The sequence below is a fragment of the Pelodiscus sinensis genome, chromosome 21 (assembly GCF_052426305.1).
Source record: "Pelodiscus sinensis isolate ZL-2025 chromosome 21, ASM5242630v1, whole genome shotgun sequence".
Taxonomy (NCBI): domain Eukaryota; kingdom Metazoa; phylum Chordata; order Testudines; family Trionychidae; genus Pelodiscus; species Pelodiscus sinensis.
This window is the reverse complement of record NC_143072.1, coordinates 28036103-28060105: the sequence shown is the minus strand read 5'-3', so window position 1 is coordinate 28060105 and position 24003 is coordinate 28036103. Positions and strand designations below refer to the sequence as shown.

General features: G+C 52.0%; 2 protein-coding genes across 3 annotated transcripts in view; one reads left to right on the top strand and one right to left on the bottom strand.

Moving 5' to 3' along the window:
* Window positions 1–14178, bottom strand: part of SLC13A2 (solute carrier family 13 member 2) — a 54164-nt gene extending 39986 nt beyond the window's left edge. The window contains exons 1-2 of one of the 2 annotated variants that reach the window (XM_075904457.2): window positions 13984–14178; window positions 3116–3226 (exon numbers count right to left, since the gene is read on the bottom strand). In XM_075904457.2, the coding sequence (XP_075760572.1) occupies window positions 3116–3172 (57 nt within the window). In that variant the 5' untranslated portion in view covers window positions 3173–3226; window positions 13984–14178. The remainder of the gene's footprint in view (window positions 1–3115; window positions 3227–13983) is intronic. The other variant, XM_075904459.2, reaches the window with a different exon arrangement.
* SLC46A1 (solute carrier family 46 member 1) lies at window positions 14168–21215 on the top strand. The gene is made up of 5 exons (XM_075904460.2): window positions 14168–14534; window positions 14946–15798; window positions 16241–16324; window positions 18059–18215; window positions 18884–21215. Exons 1-5 carry the CDS (start codon window positions 14235–14237, stop codon window positions 18939–18941), a joined length of 1452 nt encoding a protein of 483 aa, XP_075760575.1. The 5' UTR covers window positions 14168–14234; the 3' UTR covers window positions 18942–21215.
* Window positions 21216–24003: the final 2788 nt, after the last annotated feature.

Below are 24003 nucleotides of genomic sequence, written 5' to 3'. Positions count from 1 at the left end.
ATGCATGGGACTTAACATCAGTGTTAACATTCCTGTAAACTGAGCTCTTGGACAGCCACCCCGGAGAGATTCAGGTGCTGCCCAGCTGATTGGCAGAGCGCCCACATCCACACATGCCTCAGTGCACAGAACAAAATGTATTCCACACTTCAGAAATAGCCTCAGTCACTGACTGGGGGAATTCTGCAGATGGTGAGAATCCTCCTATAGTCTATTGTGTTCTAATAAAATACTTCAAATGCTTAGGAAAGTATGGCCTCTCCCTGAAACTGTAAGACACCAGGGATTCCATCCGGCGCATCTTGTGACAGCAAAAACCACTAGAGCAACATTGAAGTGACCAGAACCACTCAGCGATGGAATTCCAGCCCTAAGCCTGGGAGCAGGAGCACTAGGTCCGACGGACCCAGCATCTGCGGCAGGGCAGTTCCTGGCACGTGCACAGTGCCCTGCAGCAGAGGAGTGGGAGTGCAAAGGTCTGCCGAGAACCCAGATCCCTCCGAGCAGGTTTGTGAACAAGGCCTGGGGCTCCAGGAGGAGACTGCAGAGAGCCCAACCTTTCTCTCTCCTATCCCGCCATGCTTGACCAGCCCAGGAAGAGAAACGGCTCGTTTTGTGCTGTGATTATTGCCCTAAGTAGTTAAAAGTTTTGATGGGAATTAAACCACAAACTGAGCCCAGTTTGCTGCTGGTGTAAACAGGCACAGCCCCACTTACTTTAGAGCAGCACCAGCTTACAGCAGCAGGGTATGTTGCCCATATTCCAGGCAGGTGATGTTACCTCATGCGGGCACAGTTCTGAACGCCTGGCTCACACAGAACCACCACTGACAGACTGGCCTGAGTTAGATGTTCAGGATTGGGCCCAAAGTCATAAAACAGAGGGTGCACTGGCTGATTCGGAAATGCTCTAGCGTGCTGCACACTCACTGACCCTGCTGACGTGCACTGAGTTTATTGGTGCACATTAACACAGTGCTGGTTGAAATGGAAGCACAATAATACGCACTAAGGAACTTCAGCAGGGCCACCTAGGCCAGTTACGGCACCACAGGCTAGCACACATGGGACTTAACATCAGTGATCCCTGTAAACTGAGCTCTTGGGCAGCCACCCCAGAGAGATTCAGGTGCCGCCCAGCTGATTGGCAGAGCACCCACATCCACATCCTCAGTGCACAGAACAAAATTTATTCCACACATGGATGGAAAAAACTGAGAGGGAACATTGCTTGACGTCCCAGCTAGTACGGACCAGGCCTTCTGTAGACAAGCTCCATGTTCTTGTCTCCTGAGCCAATGGAAGGAACCTCGCCTGGATCTCACTAAGGTGTAGACGGAACTGTTGATAAGAAGCTGCTCCGCACTATGGTGCCCCTGGCAGTGGAAGAGGATGACTTATTCAGGGAGCCGTGCAAATATCTACATTCTAAAGTTCACTCTTCACAAAGAGGGCTGTCAGGACTGAGTTCTGTGGCTGGTTGCAGCGTGGCTCATCAGCACACGCCACTACAAAACATCGCCAACAACTGGTTGCTTACTTGATTTTTCACATCCACATTCAGAGTAAACACAATCATGTGATTTGTTTAGTGCAGACGCATCCTTGCACCTGTGCTTATGAGCCCTGGAGTCCTTGTGAAGACATTAATTTAAACCCCACAGCTTCAAGGTGCACGATTCAGTGTGCAAACGACTTTGCCATTGCTGCAAGAATGCTTCATATTGGCCACATGACTGGCCATATAGCTTACAGGCCATAAATGTGGTCACTGTTCTGGGGCAATCACAAAGCTGCTGTGCAGGCCTGGGCAAAATACCCTCCCAGGGCCAGATCCAGCCTGCCAAGCCAGCAGATCCAGCTTCAGGCAGACTCCCTTTCTCCCCCCTGAAAAAAGCAGCTGATGTGGGGCTCTATTTCAACAGCTGTGAGCCCCGGGGGCGGGAACAGAGGCTTCATGTGCTGCCGCTGCCCTCAGCATAGTCCCATTGGCTGGTTTCTGGCCAATGGGAGCTGCCTGTTAACAGCCAGATTTCAAAGCACCCTCTCCTCAAGCTCTGGGGCTGTATCTGCATTGGCGCGATCTTGCACCAAAGCAGCCGCTTTTGTGCAAAAACTTGCTGCCTGTCTACACTGGCGGGGAGTTCTTGCACAAGAACACTGACGTTCTAATGTGTGAAATCAGGGCTTCTTGCACAAGAACTATGATGCTCCCGCGCAGGAATAAGCTCTGTTGTGCAACTGTTCTTGCGCAAGAGGCCAGTGTGGACAGGCACCATGAATTTCTTGCACAAGAAAGCCCAATGGTTAAAATGGCCATCGGCGCTTTCTTGCGCAAGAGAGCGTCTACACTGGCACGGATGCTCTTGTGCAAAAGCACATCTCTTGCACAAAGGCACATGCCAGTGTGGACACTCTCTTGTGCAAATACTCTAACGCAAAAACTCTTGTGTTAAAGAGTATTTGTGCAAGATCATGCCATTGTAGACGTAGCCCAACTGTTCAAAAACCACATGGCCCCTGCAGCTGGGGAAGGGCAGGCAGGGAGTCTGCTTGAGAAGGCTTCTGGCCAGAGGTAAAAGGTAAAGCTCCCAACCAGAGCCTGCCTTTGGCAGCCCAACCCTTTACCCCCCTTCCCCACGCAACCTAAACCCTCTGCGCCCAGATCCTCTCCCAGATCCTGCACTCTAGTCCCCTGCCTCAGGTCACAACCCAAATCCTGTCCCCCCATCCTTCACCACCCCAGTCCCTGCTCCAAGTCACAACCCCCTCCTGCCCTAGGTCATAGTCCAAACCCCTCTATCCCATCAGGCACCCATGTCCCCTTCCCCAGGTCATAACCAGGGCCGGCCTTAGGCTGATTCAACCGATTCAGTCGAATCAGGCCCCGCGCTTAAGGGGGCCCCACGCCCCTGAACCTGGAAGTGCTGGTGAGTTACAATTCAGAGCTGGGGGCCCTGCTCCACCAATATGTGGAGCTGGGTCTCTCCCCCAGCTCTGCCTGGAGCGGGCCCCGGACGCCCCTTGCCAACCCCCCCCCATGTGTTCTCCCACCCCGCCCCAGAGCATCCCCCTCAACCCCAGACCATCCCTACTGCGCACAGCTCCCCCTCACCGCCTGCTGCTGCCATGTGCGGAGTTGCAGGTGGGCGGGGCCCGGGCATGACATCATGTTGCGTGGCCGCCTCCGGCTTCGGATTCCGGGGCCTGAGTGCAGACTCCGGCCCTGCAACGTGGAAGGCAGAAGGTAGGGAAGGGGCTTGTGCAGTGGGAAGGGAGAGGGGGAGGGAAAAGGGGCTTGTGGGGAGGGGAGGGGAAAGAGCTTGTGCAGCAGGAAAGGGGAAGGGGCTTGAGGGGAGGGGAAGGGGAAGGGGCTTGTGCAGTGGAGGAGGCAGAGGGGAAGGGACTTGTGGGGAAGGGGAGGGGAAAGCTTGAGGGAAGAGGAAGGGGCTTGTGCAGCGGGGGAGGGGGAAGGGGCTTGTGCAGTGGGGGAAGGGGGAGGAAGAGGAGTGGAAAGGGAAGGGGCTTGTGGGGAGGGGAAAAGGAAGGGAAAGGGACTTGTGGGGAGGGGAGGGGAAGAAAGGGGAAGGCACCAAGAGATAAATGTCAGGGGGCCAAGTGCAGACAATGAGGGAAAGGGCAGGAGGGGATGTGTCAGTGGGAGGGGGGGCAGGGTGATGCTGGGAGAGGAGAGGGAAAGGGCACTGGGGGTTTGGAGGGGGAGACGCTGGGATAAGGCTTGAAAGAAGGGGTGGGCATGAGAAAGGTGGGGATGGAGCAAGTCATGTGTGAGGGCACAGAGGGGCAGGAAGGGAACGGGGCAGAGAATGTGAGGAGATGGGCATCAGGAAAAAAGAGGGCAAAGGGGGCAGGGGCAGTAAGGGAAGGGGAGGCACCAGGAGGGTGCAGGGCTAAGGGAAGGTGCAGGTGCCAGGGGATTCTGGGGTGAAGCAGAAGGGCAGACACCTGCAGGGGAGGGACCAGCACCAGAGGAGAGAGGCAGGGCAGGTCTGTAGGCGGAGGAGTTGGAAGAGGGGATGAGGAGGCGTAGCTCACTTGATCAGAGTGGGGCTACTGGAGGAGTGGGCACAGGAGGGAGAGAAGGGCTGGTGGAGGGGGGCAGGTTGCAGGAGGGCTGAGGGCAGTGAGAAGGGCAGGAGTCAGGACAGCAGAGGAGGGTGAGGAGTTGGAGGGCAGAAAGCACCAGAGAAGATGATGGAGCAAGGAGAGGAGACATGGCAGCAGAGAGAAAAGGTAAAAGTTTTAAAATATTAATTAATATCTTGGTATGCTGCCCACGGCCAGTTTGTTTGCGCCCCACGGTGCAGTTTGGGTTTATGTGGGGATCAGCACGTGGCCAGCGAGTGGGAGCCAAAACAAAAAAGTAGTCAGTGTAATGATCTTCTGTTGAGATGCGTTTTAGTAGTTAAATTCTTGGACTGTCATTGCTCATGAAACGTGCTGTCACATGGGTAGAAATCGGGTAAATATTGCATTTTATTAATATCAGCAGAACTGACGTAAATGGGGCCTGTGTAGTGTAGTCTTGCCTTAATCTTTGTGTTCATGCCTGTCAGTGTGAGAGAAGCTATTTGTATAGATTTGCCTGCATATGCAACCACACTTGAGTTTAGGCCCTCAGCATGTTCTGTAAGTATCAGTATGGTCCCTGGGGCTTCCAAAGTTGAGTTGCCCTAGCTCATCCCTGACAGGTGTCTGTCTAACCTGGTCTTAAATATCTCCAGTGATAGAGATTCCGCAATCTCCCTGGGCAATTTATTCCAGTGTTTAACCACCCTGATAGGCAGGAAGTTTTTCCTAATGTCCAACCTAAACCTCCCTTGCTGCAATTTAAGCCCACTGCTTCTCATCCTAACCTCAGAGGCCAAGGAGAACAATTTTTCTTCCTCCTCCTTATGATACTTCTTTAGATACTTAAAAGCTCCTCTCATGTCCCTTTTCAGTCTTCTCTTTTCCAAGGTAAACAAGCCCAATTCCTTTAGCCTTGCCTCATAGCTCATGTTCTCTAGACCTTTCATCATTTCATCCATTCTTCTCTGGACTTTCTCCAGTTTCTCCACGTTTCCTGAAATGTGGCGCCCGGAACTGGACATGATGCTCCAGCTGGGGCCTAATGTAGATGTCTCATTCCCTGCCTAGGGGACATGAGACTGGGCGGGTTAATTTCCAATCCTCCTGTTTATTCTTTTCCTGAGCCAGGAGGGCACAGTGGTTCTGATGGGGGCTCTGCAGGAAGGCAGCCCGCACTGCCCCCTGCCTGAAACCTTGTGCAGGTGTTAAACAGCTGTCCAGCCCACCCTAGAGGTGACTGCATTTCAGTGTGCCTGAAGCAACACAGCACCAGCAATGGACAGGAGAATGGCTCCCGGGCATGGCTTGCTCAAGACTGCTTCAGTCCCGTTGATGGGCCTCAGCCTCTTTCCTTCCACTTCCCTGCTTTGCAATGGGGCTGTAGACTCTGGGGGAGAGGGGTGGAGGCAGGCAGAGGTGTCTCCCTGCAGCAGATATACACGTCTCTGTATTAATCATTCTCTCATTGAAGTTTTTAGCTTTGTATTGAGTCCTTTTACATGGAACCTTTGTGTTACGTCTTGGTAGAATAGTCCCTAGGACAAGTGAGGCAGAGACTGTCCCTGTGGGGTGAAGGAGGTGGGAATGGAGAAGGCGGAAGGTGAGCACCTCAGGGCAGTTGCAAAGGTTGGAGAGGGGATGGAAGCCAGATCCAAGATCAATGAGCCCTGAGAAGTGGGCCCATTGAAAGGAGACTGGACCTGTGGATGCCTTGGGGGTCCGCAGCAAGGGCCTGCTTTGGGAAGCCCCCTCTTTGGAGGTGAATGTGGCAGCATTGAGACACCACCCAGAAGCAGGCGCCACAGACACTAACTGCAGAGTCATGGGACGGCTCTCACAGATCTTGCACATGCATAAGATGATAGATCTGCAGGGGGGTGGGTCGTGGCATAGTGAGGGGGCCGGAAGGGTCAGTTGCCCCCGGGAGAAAAATAATATAAAATTTAGTTAAAAATAGATGTCACGTTTTTAAAAGGAATACCATATCTCCAGCCTTTTGTCTATTTTTGTCTCTTTAGGCCCCCAGTTAAAAATTTCAAAAGCACTTGAGTGACTAAAGTCACTTTTGAAAATTGGACTTGGAAATCTAAGCTCAGATTTTCAAAGGTAATTAAGCTCCTAAAGAGACAGTTGCCAACTCAGATCTTCAAAGATAACTATCTGATCTTTACACACCTTTGAAAATCTGGTCATAAGTGTCCTAGTCAGTTCTGAACATGCGATGTAGGAGCCCAGTCCTAATTCCTTCAGGCTTTTTTTTTTTTTAATTTGAACCTTTATCTACACTAATTCTCCTCCTTTCTCTTTCACTATCCAATAAATGCATGGATCAAAATTATAGGCACTTTGTGAATATGCTGACTTGAGAATGGAAAGATTTCATATTGTCATGTATGATTCCTGGTAACCCATCTCAAATATGAAAAACTAGATTGATACCTGTTCATATCAGGAGCTGTTGAATTCAGTTCACCATTTGCAGTATCTCATTAGGATGTTTAGTGGAGAAGAAACTGTTTTTTTTTTTATTTATACTGTGGGCAAAGCATGGGTTCACAAGAATTCCTCCATTGTTTTACCATAAGTCTTAAAACATTTGGGCTGTGTCTAGACTGGCAAGTTTTTCCACAAAAGCGGCTGCTTTTGCAGAAAAACTTGCCAGCTGTCTACACTGGCTGCTTGATTTTGCACAAAAGCACTGACGTTCTACTGTCCAAAATCAGTGCTTCTTGCGCAAATGCTTTGCCCGTTTGGGCAAAAGCCCTTTTCTGGAAATGCTTTTGTGCAAGAGGGCCAGTGTAGACAGCTGAAAACTGTTTTGTGCAAAAAAGCCCCGATGGTGAAAATGGCGATCGGGGCTTTCTTGTGCAAAACCGCATCTAGATTGGCACGGACGCTTTTCCGCAAAAAGTGCTTTTGCGGAAAAGCATCTGTGCCAATCTAGACGCTCTTTTCCGCAAATGCTTTTAATGGAAAAACTTTTCCGTTAAAAGCATTTGCAGAAAATCATGCCAGTCTAGATGTAGCCTTGGTGTTTTTCTAAAGGCCTGGAGTCACTTGATTATGTAGGAATCTCAGCTTTCATTTAAAAAAAAGTTCTCTATACTTCTGGGCCTTACAGCTAAGGAGGAAAGCTTTAAAACATGAATCCTAAATACTCAAGAAACAAAAGGCCAATAAAAAGCCAACATAGCTATTTTAAAAATAAAACATCTTATGATTTGTAGACCATTCTCATAACTTTGTGTAGGCGTTCCTTGGGATTTTGGGGTTGGCAATACTGCTCTTTGATTGGTGAATTTAGAGAGGTCTCTCCCTTCAGTTTCCCTTTCAACCCTCCTTTTTTGTCACAGATCATCAGAGAATCATAGAGACAATGGAGAGTCCATGACTATGGTTAATGACTGGTCAGGGTGACTGACTATTATCAGCCAGTGGTCTGAATGAGCTATCTAGTGCCATCTGTTAATCAACTGTAGGAAAAGGCTTCACGAGCAGACCTTATTTATATAGACAGACCTACTTTGCCACAGAGATCAGTAGACACACTTGCTGTGTCTAGGTGATCAATTTTTGGCTCTTTTGGGTTGAAATTCACTTAAGACTTGGAGCTGGGAGAATGAAATGTTGTTATTCATATTGTATGATTAAAAGGTAAAAGTCTTGAACTTAATGGCTACGTCTACACTGGCCCCTTTTCCGGAAGGGGCATGTAAATTTCACTAGTCGTCGTAGGGAAATCCGCGGGGGATTTAAATATCCCCCGCGGCATTTAAATAAAAATGTCCGCCGCTTTTTTCCGGCTTTTAAAAAAGCCGGAAAAGAGCGTCTAGACTGGCCCCGATCCTCCGGAAAAAGTGCCCTTTTCCGGAGGCTCTTATTCCTACTTTGAATAACAATTATTCCTACTTTGAGGCTCTTATTCCTACTTTGAATAACTTTGAAGTAGGAATAAGAGCCTCCGGAAAAGGGCGCTTTTTCCGGAGGATCGGGGCCAGTCTAGACGCTCTTTTCCGGCTTTTTTAAAAGCCGGAAAAAAGCGGCGGACATTTTTATTTAAATGCCGCGGGGGATATTTAAATCCCCCGCGGATTTCCCTACGACGACTAGTGAAATTTACATGCCCCTTCCGGAAAAGGGGCCAGTGTAGACGTAGCCAATATGATCTGGCTTAGGGTCTACCATAACTTGAACACTAAGCAGAGGATAGTGAGTCACATCTAACTGAAAGTCACAGAAGATGGAAACGGGTTTATTTCTGGTGGTGTGGAGTCTATTTGGGAGTCCTCAATTATATCTGACACTTTACATCCAGGCTGTGTCTACACTGGGCCACTTATTCCGGAAAAGTAGACGCTTTTCCGGAATAACTTGCCAGCTGTCTACACTGGCCGCTTGCTTTTCCGGAAAAGCAATGACGATCTACTGTAAAATTGTCAGTGTTTTTCCGGAAAAACTATGCTGCTCCCATTCGGGCAAAAGTCCTTTTCCGGAAAAACTATTCCGGAAAAGGGCCAGTGTAGACAGCACAGTAGTCTTTTCCGCAAAAAAGCCCCGATCGTGAAAATGACAATCGGGTCTTTTTTCCGGAAAAGCACGTCTACATTGGCCACGGACACTTTTCCGGAAAAGGTGCTTTTCCGGAAAAGCATCCTGCCAATGTAGACGCGCTTTTTCCGGAAATACTTATAACGGAAAACTGTTCCGTTTTAAGCATTTCTGGAAAAGGGTGCCAGTGTAGACGTAGCCCCAGTGTTTAAAGGCAGAGCTGACTAGAATCAATTGAGAGTCCTTGTCTTGTCTCAGGGATCACTTGCGCAAAAATCATTGATAAAATCTTGTGTAGACTGACCTTGTACTCAACATGCAGGCGGTGTGTTGAAGGACAGTGCAAAGGAGGCAATGGTGGGGAGGTACCATATTACCGTTCCCTTATGTCTCGTGAAATGAGGTTTACAGGAGTGATCAACAAAGGCATTCCCTGTCAACCGATCCACATCTTGACTGCCACACTGTGCCGACGATCAGCTGAGCCGGCACAGCACGGCAGCCATTTTTATTTTAATGAAGCGGGGGATATTTAAATTCCCGCTTCACTGACTATGTTGGGTAGCCTATTTCACGTGCCTCTGTCGGCAGAAGCATGTAATCTAGACGTACCCATAGTGTCCAAGTTATTAGCGCACAAACTTACAAACATTCTCCTTTCTATATTAGATAGGGTGGTACTTGGACAGGTGTGGTGGAAGAAAATCAGATTCTCTGTGTGGGGCACAGAGAGGTGGCGGGGGACGGGTGGGGTGGAGCGGGGCACTGTCTGTGTGGGGCAGAGGCTGGCAGTTAGGGAGGTGGTGAGGAAGGGGGGGTGGCAGCGTGCAAAAGAGCAGACCCCTCTCCCGCTTCCTCCTGCTCTCTCTCTCCCCGCTGTGTCTGGCCCGGCGCCGGTTTTAACCGTCAGTGCCCTTTTCCATGCCGGCGTCCCTGCCAGCACCCCTGCTCTCCCCAGGTCCACCTGCCTGCCGCTTTGCACACCCGCTGAGGCGCACCTGCGCCATGAGGGCGGTCCTCCGCATGCCACCTCTGCGCAAGAGCCACAGGCCCAGAACAGCGGCAGCCTGGGAGCGCATTGCCGCTAGTGGAGCTAGTGCGGGGGGTGGGGACCGTCACACCCTCCCACAGTACCTTAAAACCTTCTCCTGGAGGAAAGGTTATCCCATGCCGTTTGGTTGCGGTAGCTCTTATAGGCTACATCTACACTGGCATGAATATCCGAAAATGCTTTTAACGGAAAAGTTTTCCATTAAAAACATTTTCGGAAAAGCGCGTCTAGATTGGCAGGATGCTTTTCCGCAAAAGCGTCCGTGGCCAATCTAGATGCAGTTTTCCGCAAAAACACCCCAATCGCCTTTTTCACGATTGGGGCTTTTTTGCGGAAAACAGTACTATGCTGTCTACACTGGCCCTTTTGCGCAAAAGTCTTTCGGAAAAAGACTTTTGCCCAAACGGGAGCAGCATAGTTTTTCCGGAAAAGCACTGATGATTTTACATGAGATCGTCAGTACTTTTCCGGAAATTCAAGCGGCCAGTGTAGACAGCTGGCAAGTTTTTCTGGAAAAGCAGATGATTTTCCGGAAAAACATGCCAGTCTAGACACAGCCATAGTGTCCAAGTTATTAGAGCACAAACATACAAACATTCTCCTTTGTATATTAGCTTAATTGAAATTATTCCTGAATTAGCTTAACAGCAACTCTTCAGATTTTTGTTTATTTCACGTACTAATTATAACTGTTCTTTGAGAGGGGAGAAAACCATAAGCAGAAAACATTTCAATAAATTGTCAGTTTATCTTAAATTAAGTAGTGACACAGCTGGAAGTACTGTGATTCTGTTTATAAGAAATACAGGAATGTGAATTTTTATAGTTCCATCTCTTTAGCTTTGTAACATAAATTAGTTTTACCACCAAGAAGTATATAAAGTACAGCAAGTCTTCATAAGCAAACACAGATATATCATTTATGGTAAAATTGCTGAAACAGATCTTTTTACTGTCCTGATCATTAACCCGAGAGCTATCTTATAACAAACTCATTCATTGCCAGATATTTCATAATCCTCTTGTTGAAGATTAATCATTTAATCACAAACCTGGTCAAGATAAAAACTTGTAAACTTTTTAATCAGTAAAAACATGCAAATTTACTTTTTGCTGACACATGCACTCATTCAAGATGAATTAGTTGATCACCAGACACTAGTTTAGGTCCTCAATTTGTAGGAAAACTGATATTAGGTTTTGGGGGAGGATTGGTTGGTTGGTCGGTCGTTTTTGGACCAGAGTTCTATGTACTAATAGGAAGGAGACAGTACAGAGGAGGTTTCATGGCATAAGTCTAAGAATTTGTTGCCAAAAAAGATGGGGTGCCAATTCCAACATGATGTGTAATATAATGTAAATCAGGCCCTGATCCTCAGCACACTTGCACATGGCCTTAAATATTCCCCCTTGCCCTCAGATTTCAAAACCAGAGGGGCCCAGATCTACAAAGGTAGAGGGGCCCCTAACCTCTATTGAAGTATCTTTGTGGTGGGTGTCTAACTTGTAGATGCCTTAGAAATTCCAGCCCTGCTCCCTACGGCACTGGGGAGCCTGCCTTGACCAGAAGAACTCAAACAGCAAAGTCCTGGCTACAGTATCAGAGCCCAGATACAGAGATCATTAGAGCTGAGTTCAACTTGGTCTTCCAAACTTTTTTTTTCCATTTCAAAAAGAGCTTTTTCCAAGACCCTGTTCCTTTGTCAAAGCCAGACATGTTGAGCTGGCCTTAGGGAAAAGGGTGCCCTGGGTGAACTCCCGGCTGGGCATCCCTTGTAAGCTTGCCAGCCCTCCCAGTTTCACTGGCGGTCTCCCGGAATAGGGCTCTGTCTCCCAAAGGCTACTGAAGCCAAACCAGATTGTAGGCCACTAAAAGTCTGGCAGCACAGCAGGACTAAGACAGCTTCCCTGCCTGCCATGGCCCCACACCACTCTTGGAAGCTGCCAGCATATCCCTGCAGTCCCAGGGGAGAGCCTGGTGCAATGCCCAAGCACCAACTACATAGCTCCCATTGGCCAGGATCTGCAGCCAATGGGAGCTGCAGGGGCAGTGCCTGTAGCCCTGTTATTCCTCCAGAGGTTGAAGGGACAGGCCAGATGCTTCCAGGAACAGCTCAGGCCAGAGCATGCAAGGAGCCTGCCTTAGCCCTGCTGCACCACTGACTTGGAGCTGCACAAAGTAAGTGCCACTCAGCTAGATCCTCCAACCCCTCTCCTGCACCCAACCCCCTGCCCCAGCTGTGAGTCCCCTTCCAGAGCTTTGATCCCCCCACCACCAATCCTCTACCCCAGTCCTAAGCTCTCTTCAGCACCCAAGCTATCTCCAGGAGCTTGCACCCCAACCCCTGCTCCAGGTTCAGCCTGGCACCCCTCCCACAGTCTGAACCCCTCAACCCCAGCCTGGAGCCCACACCCCCTCTGTTTCCTTCAGCCTGGTAAAAGTGAATGAGAGTGCGGGAGAGCAAGTGACAGAAGGAGGAGGGATGGAGTGAGCAAGGAGGCGCCTCAGGGAAGGGGCAACCCTGGCTCCTGTGGGTAAAGCACCCCCCCATTTCCCCTGGCACCATGGGGACTGCACTCCTCTCCTGTGCCGCCTTTGCGACTAACCAGGGATATTCTGTCCATATGATGATTTGGGGTGGCCCCACGATAGTCACCTCAATTGTCCTATAGACAGGTCCCAGGATGACCTGGGAGATTACCGGGGGGCCTGGCACAGGGTAGCAGCAGGAGTCAGGCTCCCCCGTACTCACCATGGTTGAAGGAGCCCCTCCGCCTTCCTCAGCCTGCTGCAATGAGGTGGGGTGAAGGTGGGGCACTGGGGAAAAGATTCCCCCTGGATTCTCCGCCATGCTGCCCCCTGCCTAGTACCCTGCCCCCTTATGCCCAAGGGCCACTAACCCAGAGACCTGAACAACAGAGCCCTACCACACACACTGCCCCCAACACCCAGCACCCCTCAACTGCTGAGCACCCCAGTCCTGAGGGAATTCAGCAACAAAAATGTTAACATTCCACATCTGTTATTTGTCAATAAATAAAGGGAGAGGCTCCAGCTTAGTCCGGGCTGCATGGAGGTGGGAGACCATGCTGCAGCTTTTCCCTCCTCTCCTCTCCTCGCTGGGGGCTTGGCAGTGAGAGCTCTGGGTGCCTGGCAAAAGGCCATAGGGAAGCATTTTACAGGAGGGCTGGGGTGTCAGCCAGGACTCCATTGGACCAACAACAAAGAAACAGCTGATCCCAGTGGCAGAGTCCAGCATCCCCGCCTGCCATGCTCTGGGCCATTGCCTTTAAATCTCCCTAAAAGAGCATTTCCCACTCACTATGAAAAGCACACAAGCAACCAGGCCGCATTATGACATTCATGGGCCCTAAGCACTTTTGCCTTCGTGGGCCCCTTCCCCCATAAAAAAATTATTTAAAACTATTTTTTATATAACTTTAAATACTTCAACATTTTATTTTTTTTCTGTTTTAGGAAAAATGTAATAGATTTTTGTGGGCCCAAAAAGTTTCATTTTTTTCTTCTGTGAGAAAAAAATTAAAACATTTTCTTCGACCCTAAAAGTTCATTTTTTTCTTCTGATTTAAAAAAAAATTAAAACATTTTTGTGGGCCCCTAAAAGTATCGTGGGCCCTAGGCCCTGTACCTACTGTGCCTAATGGATAAGTCGGCCCTGCAAGCAACCACATAATATGAAATAAAGCAACCAAACCTCACGGCTTCCATCCGTCCAAGGGAGGTTTAGGTTGGACACGAGAAAAAACTTCCTAGCTTGGGGGGGGGAAGGGGGGGTGTCAAACACTGGAATAAGTTGCTTAGGGAGCTTGTGGAATCTCCGTCGTTGGAGATATTGAAGAGCAGGCTGGACAGACACCTGTCAGGGATGATCTAGACAGTGCTTGGTCCTGCTGTGAGGGCAGGGGACTGGACTTGACCCCTCGAGGTCCCTTCCAGTTCTGGTGTTCTGTAATTCCCTACGCTGCTTCTCCCCGCCTCCAATGCCCGGCTCGGATTCCCCCAGTTCGGTTTCTCCTTGGCACCCCGAAACGCCTGGCCCGCTCTACACCGCAAGCTCTGCGATGCTACTTCCCAGCCTGGCCTGGCTCCCACCCACCCGCTGCAGAGTCTGGGCGGTGGCTGAGGTCGGGGAGATGCCCATCAGCCCAACACTACGGAGGGGCGTTGAAGAGTCCTCACTGCAGTGGGCAGCCACGTAGGGTTTCAACAAAGCCACCGGACACACGTGACATGACATCACAATCGACATTCCATCCGATTTCGAACGTACCGGCCAGTTCTATTGTCTCCATTGGGTTCCGGACAGAAAGCTCAACTACTGGCATCCGTAAGCCCTGCCCCCGCCGGCGGGGCCCCCTGGCTACCACACCCGGCCCTGAGCCCGCCCGGGGAGCTGATGAAGGTCCGAAGCAGGGGGCGGGGCGGGGCAAGGAGACGAGGGGGCATGAGGGGCAGGACTCGCGGCGCTGAGGGCCTGTCGCGCTAACCCTTAGGGAGCGCTGCCGCGGCTCTGCCCCGCCCATGGGCTCGGCTCCGCCCACCCGCCCCCGCGGGCAGAGCCCGCGGCCCATCCGCCTGCCGCGGCTAAGGGGCCGCGCCATGGCCGAGAGCGCGGCGCCCGCGGGCGGGGGGCCGCGCCGGGCCGCCCCCACGGTGGAGCCGGTGCTGTTCCTGGCCACCGTGGCGCTGGGCCTGCAGGGCCCGCTCTGCACCCAGTACCTGTGGGAGCGGCTGGGCGCCCAGCTCGGCTACAACGCCTCGGCGGCCGGCGGCTCGCCCGGCTGCGGCAACGCGAGCGGCGCGACGGACCCCCGGCGGCAGGTGGGCGAGGCGAGGCGGGGCGGGGGCGCTGCTGTGCCCGGCGGGAGGGGGTCTGGCGTGCCCCGGGTTCACCTGCCGGCCGGGGCCAGGCCCAGGAGATGGGCCCGCAGACCCTCGTGGGCGACAGGGGCCTGGCCCGCGGCCGGCAGGGGAGGGCAGCTGGGGTAGCTGCCCTGGGACCTGGCGATTTTCTGGGCCGCTGCCGTTGCTACTGTGGCTGCAGCGATGGCTGGAGCCCTCTGTCCATCTGCCCCAGAGCCCGGCATGGCAGGGTCCAGCGGCGCTGGGGGCTGGCTGCCCCGACCTCCACGCCTTCTGCCCCTTCTAGGGGCCTGTCACCCCACCCCCAACGCACAGGGCCAGTCGCCAGCTCTGGCCTCGTCTCCTGATGTCTGTGTCCTTCTGTCTCAGGAGGTGGCAACCTTGGCCGCCCACTGGAACCTCTACATCAACCTAGGAGGCTTCTTTGTGGGTCTCTTCTCCGTGACGCTCTTTGGGCCGTGGAGTGACAGCGTGGGGCGCCGGCCAGCACTTGTTCTGCCTGCGGTGGGCATGGCCTTGCAGGCCGCCATCTATCTCTTTGTCATGTACCTGAGGCTGCACGTTGGCTACTTCCTGCTTGGGCGCATCCTGTGTGGCCTCCTGGGAGACTACAACCTGATCCTGGCCAGCTGCTTTGCCTATGCGGCCGACATCAGTGACCAGCGTTCCCGTACGTTCCGCGTGGCCATCCTGGAGGCGTGCCTGGGTGTGGCAGGCATGCTGGCCAGCCTCATCGGAGGGCAGTGGCGCAAAGCTCAGGGCTACATCAATCCCTTCTGGCTAGTGTTTGCTGTCAGTCTTACCACTGCCCTCTATGCTGCTCTGTGTCTCCAGGAGTCGGTGAAGGAGAGGAAACCAGCCAAGCTGTTCACCCTCCGTCACTACGTGTCTGTGTACAGGCTGTATGCAGCCCCAGGGCACCAGAGCTCCAGGCAGAAACTTGCTCTCTACTCTCTGGCTTTCTTTCTCATTGTCACCATTCACTTTGGAGCCAGAGAACTCTTTGTCCTGTACGAACTCAGCTCCCCCCTCTGCTGGGGCTCAGATCTCATAGGCTATGGCTCAGCGGCGAGTTACCTGGCTTACCTGAGCAGCTTGGCAGGGCTGCGGGCACTGCAGCTGTGCCTTGAAGACACCTGGGTGGCAGAGTTAGGGTTGCTTTCCAACATCTCAGGCTTGGTTGTGATTTCACTTGCTTCTACAACTCCGCTGATGTTCACAGGTGAGGTTGAATCCCTCAATACGGGCAGCCCAGTGTCCTAGCTGAAAGTGAGTGGCATCCGCCTGAAAAGTCAGGAAGGCAGAGGAGACTTCTCCAAAGTACCCATATCCCAGAATTGCTGGGCTCTCCCGTACGAAAGCCTGTCACACCTTGTATTTACAGTCACCATGAGGTGGTAGCGGTTCTGCTAGAGGGAGTCTTTGCACACAGTTGTGAACCAACCAAAACCCACACAAACAAGGTTTTTAAGCCACACGTGGAGGCCCGATGGGGCCATAGAAGGAAGCAGGCCTGAAGGGTGGGCTGATGGGCAGGAGGGTGGCATTGGCAGCCTCCCTGACAGCTACAAGTGTTCTGTTTGGGGGGTGGGTTTTGTTTGAAGCACCAATGTTATTCCAGAGCTAAAGGAGCTTCCTGAGTGTGTCTTATTTCTCACTCACAGGCTATGGCATCCTGTTTCTTTCCATGGCAGCCACTCCAGTGATCCGGGCCAAGCTGTCCAAACTGGTGGATGAGAAAGATCAGGGTAAGGGATCAAATCGCGTAACCCACAGTAGGTCCTGACACACTCCAGCCTAGTGATGTCTGCATGACACGCGAACCCCAAACAACTCAGGGAGTGTGGCTTGGCCTCTCCTGGCAGGAGATACCAAAGAAATAGGTCAGGGAATCTCAACCTTCTTCTGAGCCCTCCTTTCCCAGAATGTGTGCACATCCCTAGGCCCTGCACCAGACACTCGCACTGAAGCATTGTAGGCAGTTTCTCTGGGCAGTGCAGTGCACCTGCTGGAGAAGAGAATGTACAGAGGGAGATGTAGTTAAAGGGAAAAGTATCGCATGAAAGCTTGGGGATGGGTCACTGAGGACCTTCCTCTGGCTTCAAAACTTGCCATGGGAACAGGAGTTAGAACAGGTTAAAAATAAACTCTGGAAACACTAGAACCCCAGGGTAAGGCTTTGTCCTACAGAAGCTGGCAGCCATCATAAGAACTCAGCATTACTCAGGGGCTGGGTCTAGACTGCATCCCTTTTCTGTAAAGATCCTTTATCCCAAGGGATCTTTCGTAAAAGGCTTTATTTTCCGAACGATCCGCGTCTAGACTGGTGCTTTTTTCCGGCAAAGCTCCGAGCCTGAAAAAGCGGCAGCCATTTTTATGCAAATGAAGCGGGGGGGATTTAAATCCCTGCTTCATTTGCAATTGCGATGTGTCTAATTTGCATCCCTTTTACAGAAAAGGGATGCAGTCTAGACACAGCCAGGATGTCCCCACTGGGCGAAGGGTTACCCTTCTTTGTGAGATTGGGAAGAGCTGTGCCTCTCTGCCTCCCAACCCCCGGTTTGCGGACGTGGCTGGAAATGCCACTAGAGATGTAAGTGACTAGTCGACTATCTGATAACCAAATGCTTATCGGGTAGTCAAGTAGTAACTCAACTAGTTGCTTCTCCCCCTACCCACCCACCCACCCCGCTGTCTCTTTTAGAGAGAGGCAACGGGTAGGGGAGCAGGAGCTGATGCTGGGGGAAACCATCTTAAAAGCCAATTCCCCCAGTGCTGTCTGGGGCGGGGAAACGGGACGCAGAGGCATAGCCAGGGACTGGGCACGAGCCAGGAATCAGCTGATTCCAAACGCTGCGCCTCTACTTGGTGGGCTCTTAATACATTTAAAAGGCAGAACCGCAGCAAGATTAGCTCCCAGGGTTGTGGGCTGGCAGGGTTATCCCTGCTGTGGCTCTGCAGTTTCCCGACTAATCGAGTAGTTGATGGAAATTCCATCGACTACTCAATTAGCTGATTACATGCAATTTAAGATCGCTAAATGCCACTGCAGACTCAGGAGAGATGGGGGAAGGGCGCGGTGCGGTGCAGCCCAGAAATGCTTTCCCAATGGTTAAATGGAAAGTGCTGGTTGCTCCAGGCAACTCAGGTGAGGCCCCCTTAGACTGAAGTGAGTGTCAGTTTATTCAAGGGTCTCAAACTGAATGTGCAGCACTTCCTAGTCGTTGAGCCATAACGTGGCCTTGGTGCTTGCCTTGAGTTCCTTTCTGCACTGTCCGAATTCAGCCCTGGTGCATGCAGCTCGTGGAGGGCAGTTGAGTCCCCAGGAGCGCAGCTTGATCCATCGTGCTTGTGTCTGGTGCTAGACCCTGGCACCTGCACTGCAGAGCAGTAGGGTCACCTCCTGAGGGAGCGGTGGGCAGGAGTGTTCAGTCTCCAAAGAGGAGCCGTGCTGCTAAGTTCTGCCCTTGGCCTCCTTCCAGGTGCTCTTTTTGCCTCTGTTGCCTGCGTTGAAGGACTCTGCTCACTTGTGGCCACAGGAGTGTTCAACTCCCTCTACCCTGCGAGCCTGCACTTCATGAAGGGTTTCCCCTTTCTCTTTGGCGCAATGGTGCTGCTTGTTCCAGCTGCTGTGATTGGGTAACTCAAATCCTGGTCTTAGACCTCCGTCTAAACACTGGTAGTGTGTGGCTCGAGCAGCCGCCGGGGTCTCTTGCCGCACACGGCTTACGACAGCACAAGCCTGGGGAAGGCCTAAGGCCTAAGTCCTGCTCATTGGAGAGAATTCGGTGCCACCATAGGCAGGTGCCCAAGTTTCTCATCCGGGGAAACCTGCCCAAATCCTCTTTTGGCTCCCAAGTAAACACACGTGCACTCAGTCTGTGGGAGGGGGGATGGTGCCCCCCCCACACACACACACGCGCGTACACTCAGTCTGTGGAAGGGGGGATGGTGCCCCCCACGCACACACCCGCGCGTACACTCAGTCTGTGGGGGGGGAGGGATGGTGCCCCCCACGCACACACCCGCGCGTACACTCAGTCTGTGGGAGGGGGGATGGTGCCCCCCACGCACACACACGCGCGTACACTCAGTCTGTGGGAGGGGGGATGGTGCACCACACACACACATTGAGATTGAGCATTCTTAACAGCGTCTTCCAGCCGTGCCCTGCTAGTCAAAGCAAGAGTCACAAGGTGTCTTTCAATCTCGTCAGTGCTGGTGGTTCTGGAGGGAGGCCAGGCTGGGGTTTACAGGAGAAGGGCCTGTGGTATTTACTCTCTGTTCCACTGTCCATTCTCTCTTAGGTGGCTAGAAGTCTCAGACATGGCACCCGAATACGGTCACTTTACCGACGCTTCTTGAGCCCCCGTGTGGCTTCACCAAAAGAGCTTGCCTTGTGTCACGGCGCAGGCTGTTCAGGGAGTGGCTGCTGCTTCTGCTGGGAAGATTGGACCCAACAAAGAGCTCTATGGGTCTTGCTGATTTCAAGTCCCAAGTACCTGGAAATCATGGCTTTAATCAGCCAGTAGACACATGGCCCAGCCAGCAGAATAGCTCCTTGTGGTCCTGCCCAAGCAAACACAAGCAATTTTACAAATAAAGGAGTAGAAGTAGCTGCTGCTGCCGCCCATGTGCAGGTGACAGGGGAGCAAGATCTAATGGGGAATGGCCTCTGGCGTATGAGGAGTTGGCAGTGATGTCAGGGAGCAAACTCCCTTCTGCGCAGAGGGTGCTGCCCTGCTGGGTGGCCAATAAGCCATTCGTATGGACGAGGAACCTCTAGGCCCAATTCACCTGTCCTCCCTAGGGAGAGGTGGCCCCTGAAAGAGCAGAACAGCGGTGGAGACTGAATAGAGCCCATGGCCCCTGCCTGCACCAGCGCACCAACCTTGTCTTGCATGTTACTGCTTTGCCCAGGCCCTTGCAGTGATGCTGGGAGTGAGAAGTAAGTTCCCAGCAGTGTGAGAGAGCCTGGAGGGACGTTCCCCCTCCTGCCAGTCTAGCTGCAGCCCCCATCCCTGGCGCCATCGGAAGTGCCTATACGTCCTGTGGGAGCCAGCTGCTCCCTAACCCAGCATTAGCTGCACTTCAGTGTGTGCCATAGAGAAGAAGCTCTGGTGTGGGGAATGCTTTACAGATGCAAGTGCCAAGGCAAATAATAGTGGCTCCTTAGGATGTATGGGGCCCTACACAGTACTATTAAACCGGAGCCTCCATGCCTGGCAGCAGCCCGGGAGTGAGCGGGGATGATGTTATAATCTTCAGCACCGCGCTACTGAAATGCCTTTGAAATGAGGTCCCATCTTGTGAACCAACAGAATCTATTCAGACACTGACCGTCCAGTCTACAGGCATGTTCCACAGGCGTTTTTTTCCTCAGAATACAGGCAGTCCCCGGGTTACATGGATCCGACTTACATTGGATCCCTACTTACAAACGGGGTGAGGCAACCCCGCACTAGCTGCTTCCCCCCAGCAGACCAGGGAGACGTGAAGCTAGCGCCCCCCCCCCCCCAGCAGACCAGGGAGATGTGAAGCTAGCGCCCCCCCCCCCCCCAGCAGACCAGGGAGACGCAGAGTGGCTTTTCTCAGCAGACACCTCAGCTTGAGAATAAAGGACTGAGGGAAGTGAGGTGTGGGAGAATAAAACTGAGCTCTGGAGAAATGTTTGGCTAGAGTTTCCCCTACAATATGTACCAGTTCCGACTTACATACAAATTCAACTTAAGAACAAACCTACAGTCCCTATCTAGTAGGTAACCTGGGGACTGCCTGTATTCCTGGGGCTGGCAAATGCCTGTTAAATGGCTTCCTTTCCACTTGAATGGCTCCTTTGCAGGTTCAGTGTCTGCCAACTCTCTGGCATTTGTAAGTTAACTCCATCCTCTCCAGAGGAAGCAAAGCTGTAGAACAGGGTAGGAAGAGGTGGGTAGATGTTCAGACCCAGCGGAGCCCCAGTTGTGGCTGCCCTACACGCTGTGTATTCTGCGCATGGGTAAGGAGGGCCCTGCCTAGTGCCCAAAGCCCAGCATTCAGTTCTTTACAGAGGTGGGTTTTGCAGGTTGGAAGGCAGCTTACAACTAAAACTGTCAGACATTGGGCTCCCCTACATCCATAGCTGTAGGCACTTGAGTTTAATAATTGTAGATTAAGTGACTTCCCAAGGCCACAAAGTAAGCCAATGGCAGAGCCAGGGCCAAGCTCATCCAGTCATTACGCTGAGCTGGATGAGGGAGAACATAAGAATGGCCATACTGGATCAGACCACAGATCAGTGTAGCCTGACGGTGGCCAATGCCACGTGCCCTGGAGGTAATGAATAGAACAGGGAATCATCAAGTGATCCCTCCCTTGTCACCCATTTCAGGCCTCTGACAAACAGAAGCCAGGGACACCAACCCTGCCCATCCTGGCTAATAGTATTGATAGACCTTACCTCCATGAATGTATCTAGTTCTTTTTAATGTCCTTGTCTTCACATCATCCTCTGGCAAGGAGTTCCACAGGTTGACTGTGCACTGCACGAAGAAATGCTTCCTCTTGTTTGTTTGAAGCCTACTACCTATTAATTTCAGTGGGTGACCCTTAGTTCTTATGTTATGGGAGCAAGTAAATAAATTTTCCTTATTCACTTTCTCCATACCTGTCCTGATTTTGTAGACCTCTATTGTATCCCCCCTTTTCAAAGCTGAAAAATCCCAATCTTTTTAATCTCACTTCATATGGAACCCATTCCAAACCCCTCATCATTTTGTTCCCCTTTTCTGAACCTTTGCCAATGCCAAGATCTCTTTTTAAGGTGAGGCAACCACATCTGTACCCAGTATTCAAGATATGAGTGTAGCATGGATTTATACAGAGGTAATAAGATATTCTGTCTTATTTAAGAGTGGGGGGAGGATGTATTTGCAGAAGGGACCCCAAAGTTCTGTAGGATGTAATCTATCAGCAAGCTGCCTGCTGCTCCCCTTCCCAGAAGCTGGCAGGCGCCCTCATGGCTTCACACTGTCAGTGATGTTCTTCGGAGTTGTTGTCTAACACTGTTAAACTTGTTTCCTCTTGAATGTTATCTGTGCAGTCACTGAATGGCAGTTCTGATAATAAGCCCCTTATGCAAGGCTCTGAGAATTCCCCGTGATGGCTTGTAATCAGGTTCACAGCAAGGACAAGATTGCTCATTCCCAGAATAACAAGTTCCTTGCTCCTCTCATGGCCATAAAGACTGGCCTTGGCAACAGAGTGTTTTATAGAATCATAAACCAGGGCCTTGAGAAGACCCGAACGTCTTCTAGTTCCTCCTCCTGTGCTCAGGGAGGGCAAGTAAAATGAGACCGTCTGTGACAGGTGTCTGCTCATAAGAACGGCCAGGGATGGGGACCCTACAGCCTTGCATGGTAACACGTGCCAGTACTTAACTACCCTGACAGAAAGTTTTCCCTCATAGCTAACCTAAATCGCCTTTGCTGCAGACTAAGCCTGTTGCTTGGCCTGCTGTCAGTGGAGACGGGGGCCAGTCGATCAGTCCCCCTCTGTCGTCTTGTCTTCAGATTAAACATGCCCAGTTTTAGATCTTTCCTTGACGGTCAGGTTTTTAATCTTTTCTTGTTTAGGTTGCTGCTTGGTGGGCTTTCTGCACCCTTCCTTCCCCTCTCTGTCACTCTCCTGCTTTTCTCTCTTGGCTTGAAGAGTTTGCGGCGAGTTGCAGCACCAGATAACCAGATGCCATGTGGAGAATGAGCTCATCAGAGAGCCTGGAGCCATAAAAATGAGAGGTGACCCCCTGAAACTGGCTAGCAACAGCCGACATCCTGGGTTAGCTGTTCCCTGGGCCTTGCGGTGAGGTTCACAGTGGCTCTTACTCTGCCTGCCTGTACACTGAATATGCAGCATTTTCCAGATCAGCACAGGCTCTTGTCCTGCCCTGCTTGGGTGAAGGTTGAGGGAGAAGGCACGTGCAGCGGGCGAGGGGAGAAGTAGAGCAGGGCTAGAAGGGCCTGGTCTGATCACACTGGGCCCTTGGATGGGTGCTGAACTATGTCTATGACATAATGCTGGGGCTGCCTGGGTAACTCAAGTAAGTGCTAATACCGGGATGGGCAAAACCTGCCAAGGCTTTGGCTCAGACCTGTGGCCTGCTGGGATGCTCAGGCAGGCTCCCTGCCTGCGGCAACCCCTGGCTGCTCAAAGCTCCTGCCCCGGCACAAACATTGCAGCTCCCATTGGCCACAAACCAGCCAATGGGAGCTGCAAGCATTGTTCTGGGGGTGGGGGCAACACGCAAAGATCACCCTCCAGCAGCTGGCCACTTTGAGCGGCCTGTGTCAGCAGCAGACAGCCTGCCTGAAGGTCCCAAGGCTGCTGGCTGTGAGCTACCTAGCTAAGTGCCTCATGGCTAGCGCCTGCATCTGGCACCTCACCCTCTCCTGCACCCAAACTCCCTGCCCCAGGTCATAACTTCAGCACTCCCTGGGCCCTGCCCCCAATCCTCTGTCCCAAGTCACACACCGCTTCACCCAAACTCCCGTGCAGACCCCGCACCCTCTGCTGCACCCTAGTCCTCTACCCAGAGGTCTCTTATGCACCCAGCCTCTGTCTGAGACCCCACTCACCTCCATAGAAAAGTGCAGCCCTTGACCACTGACCAAAATCTTGAAGTGGCCCCCCCCATCAAAAATGACTGCCCACCCTAGCTAACCCTGACTTCCTATACATAGGAAGGGGATGACTTTGTACCTGACTTCCTCAATGCAGTACCAGGCTGCTAAAACCTAGATGATCCCATTGGGCTGCAGGTCCAAGCTGGCCGTGTCTGTACAGTGCAGTTACATGGATCCCATCATGCTGGCCTTGCAGATCAGTCCCCTGCTGTGGAAGAATCCACTAGGACTTGTGGAAGAACAGCTTCTCTCTGGCTACGTCTACACTGCAGGCTTTTTGCACACGAATGGCTGTTCTTGCACAAGAACTTGCAGAGCGTCTATACTGCACACGCGTTCTTGCGCAAGTAAATGTACAGTCCAGCGTTGAAAACAGGGCTTCTTCTGGAAGCGTTATTCCTCTCCCCAGAGCTCTTCCACAAGAGGCCAGTGTAGACAGGCAACATGAATTTCTTGCACAAGAAACCCCTATGGCTAAAATGGCCATCAGCGCTTTCTTGCGCAAGAGAGCGTCCACACTGCCATGGATGCTCTAGTGCAAAAGCACATGGCAGTGTGGACGCTCTCTTGTGGAAGACCTTTTGCACAAGAACGCTTGCGCAGAACAGTTCTTGCGCTAGACGCCTGTAGTGTAGACGTAGCCTAGTGTTGAAACAAGAACTCTTGGAACCACTGCATGACCTACCATGGAGTGGCCGTGCGCGGCAGGCACGGGGTGTCCTTGGAGCACAATGTGCACCATGCTCACATTAATCCCAAACCCTATC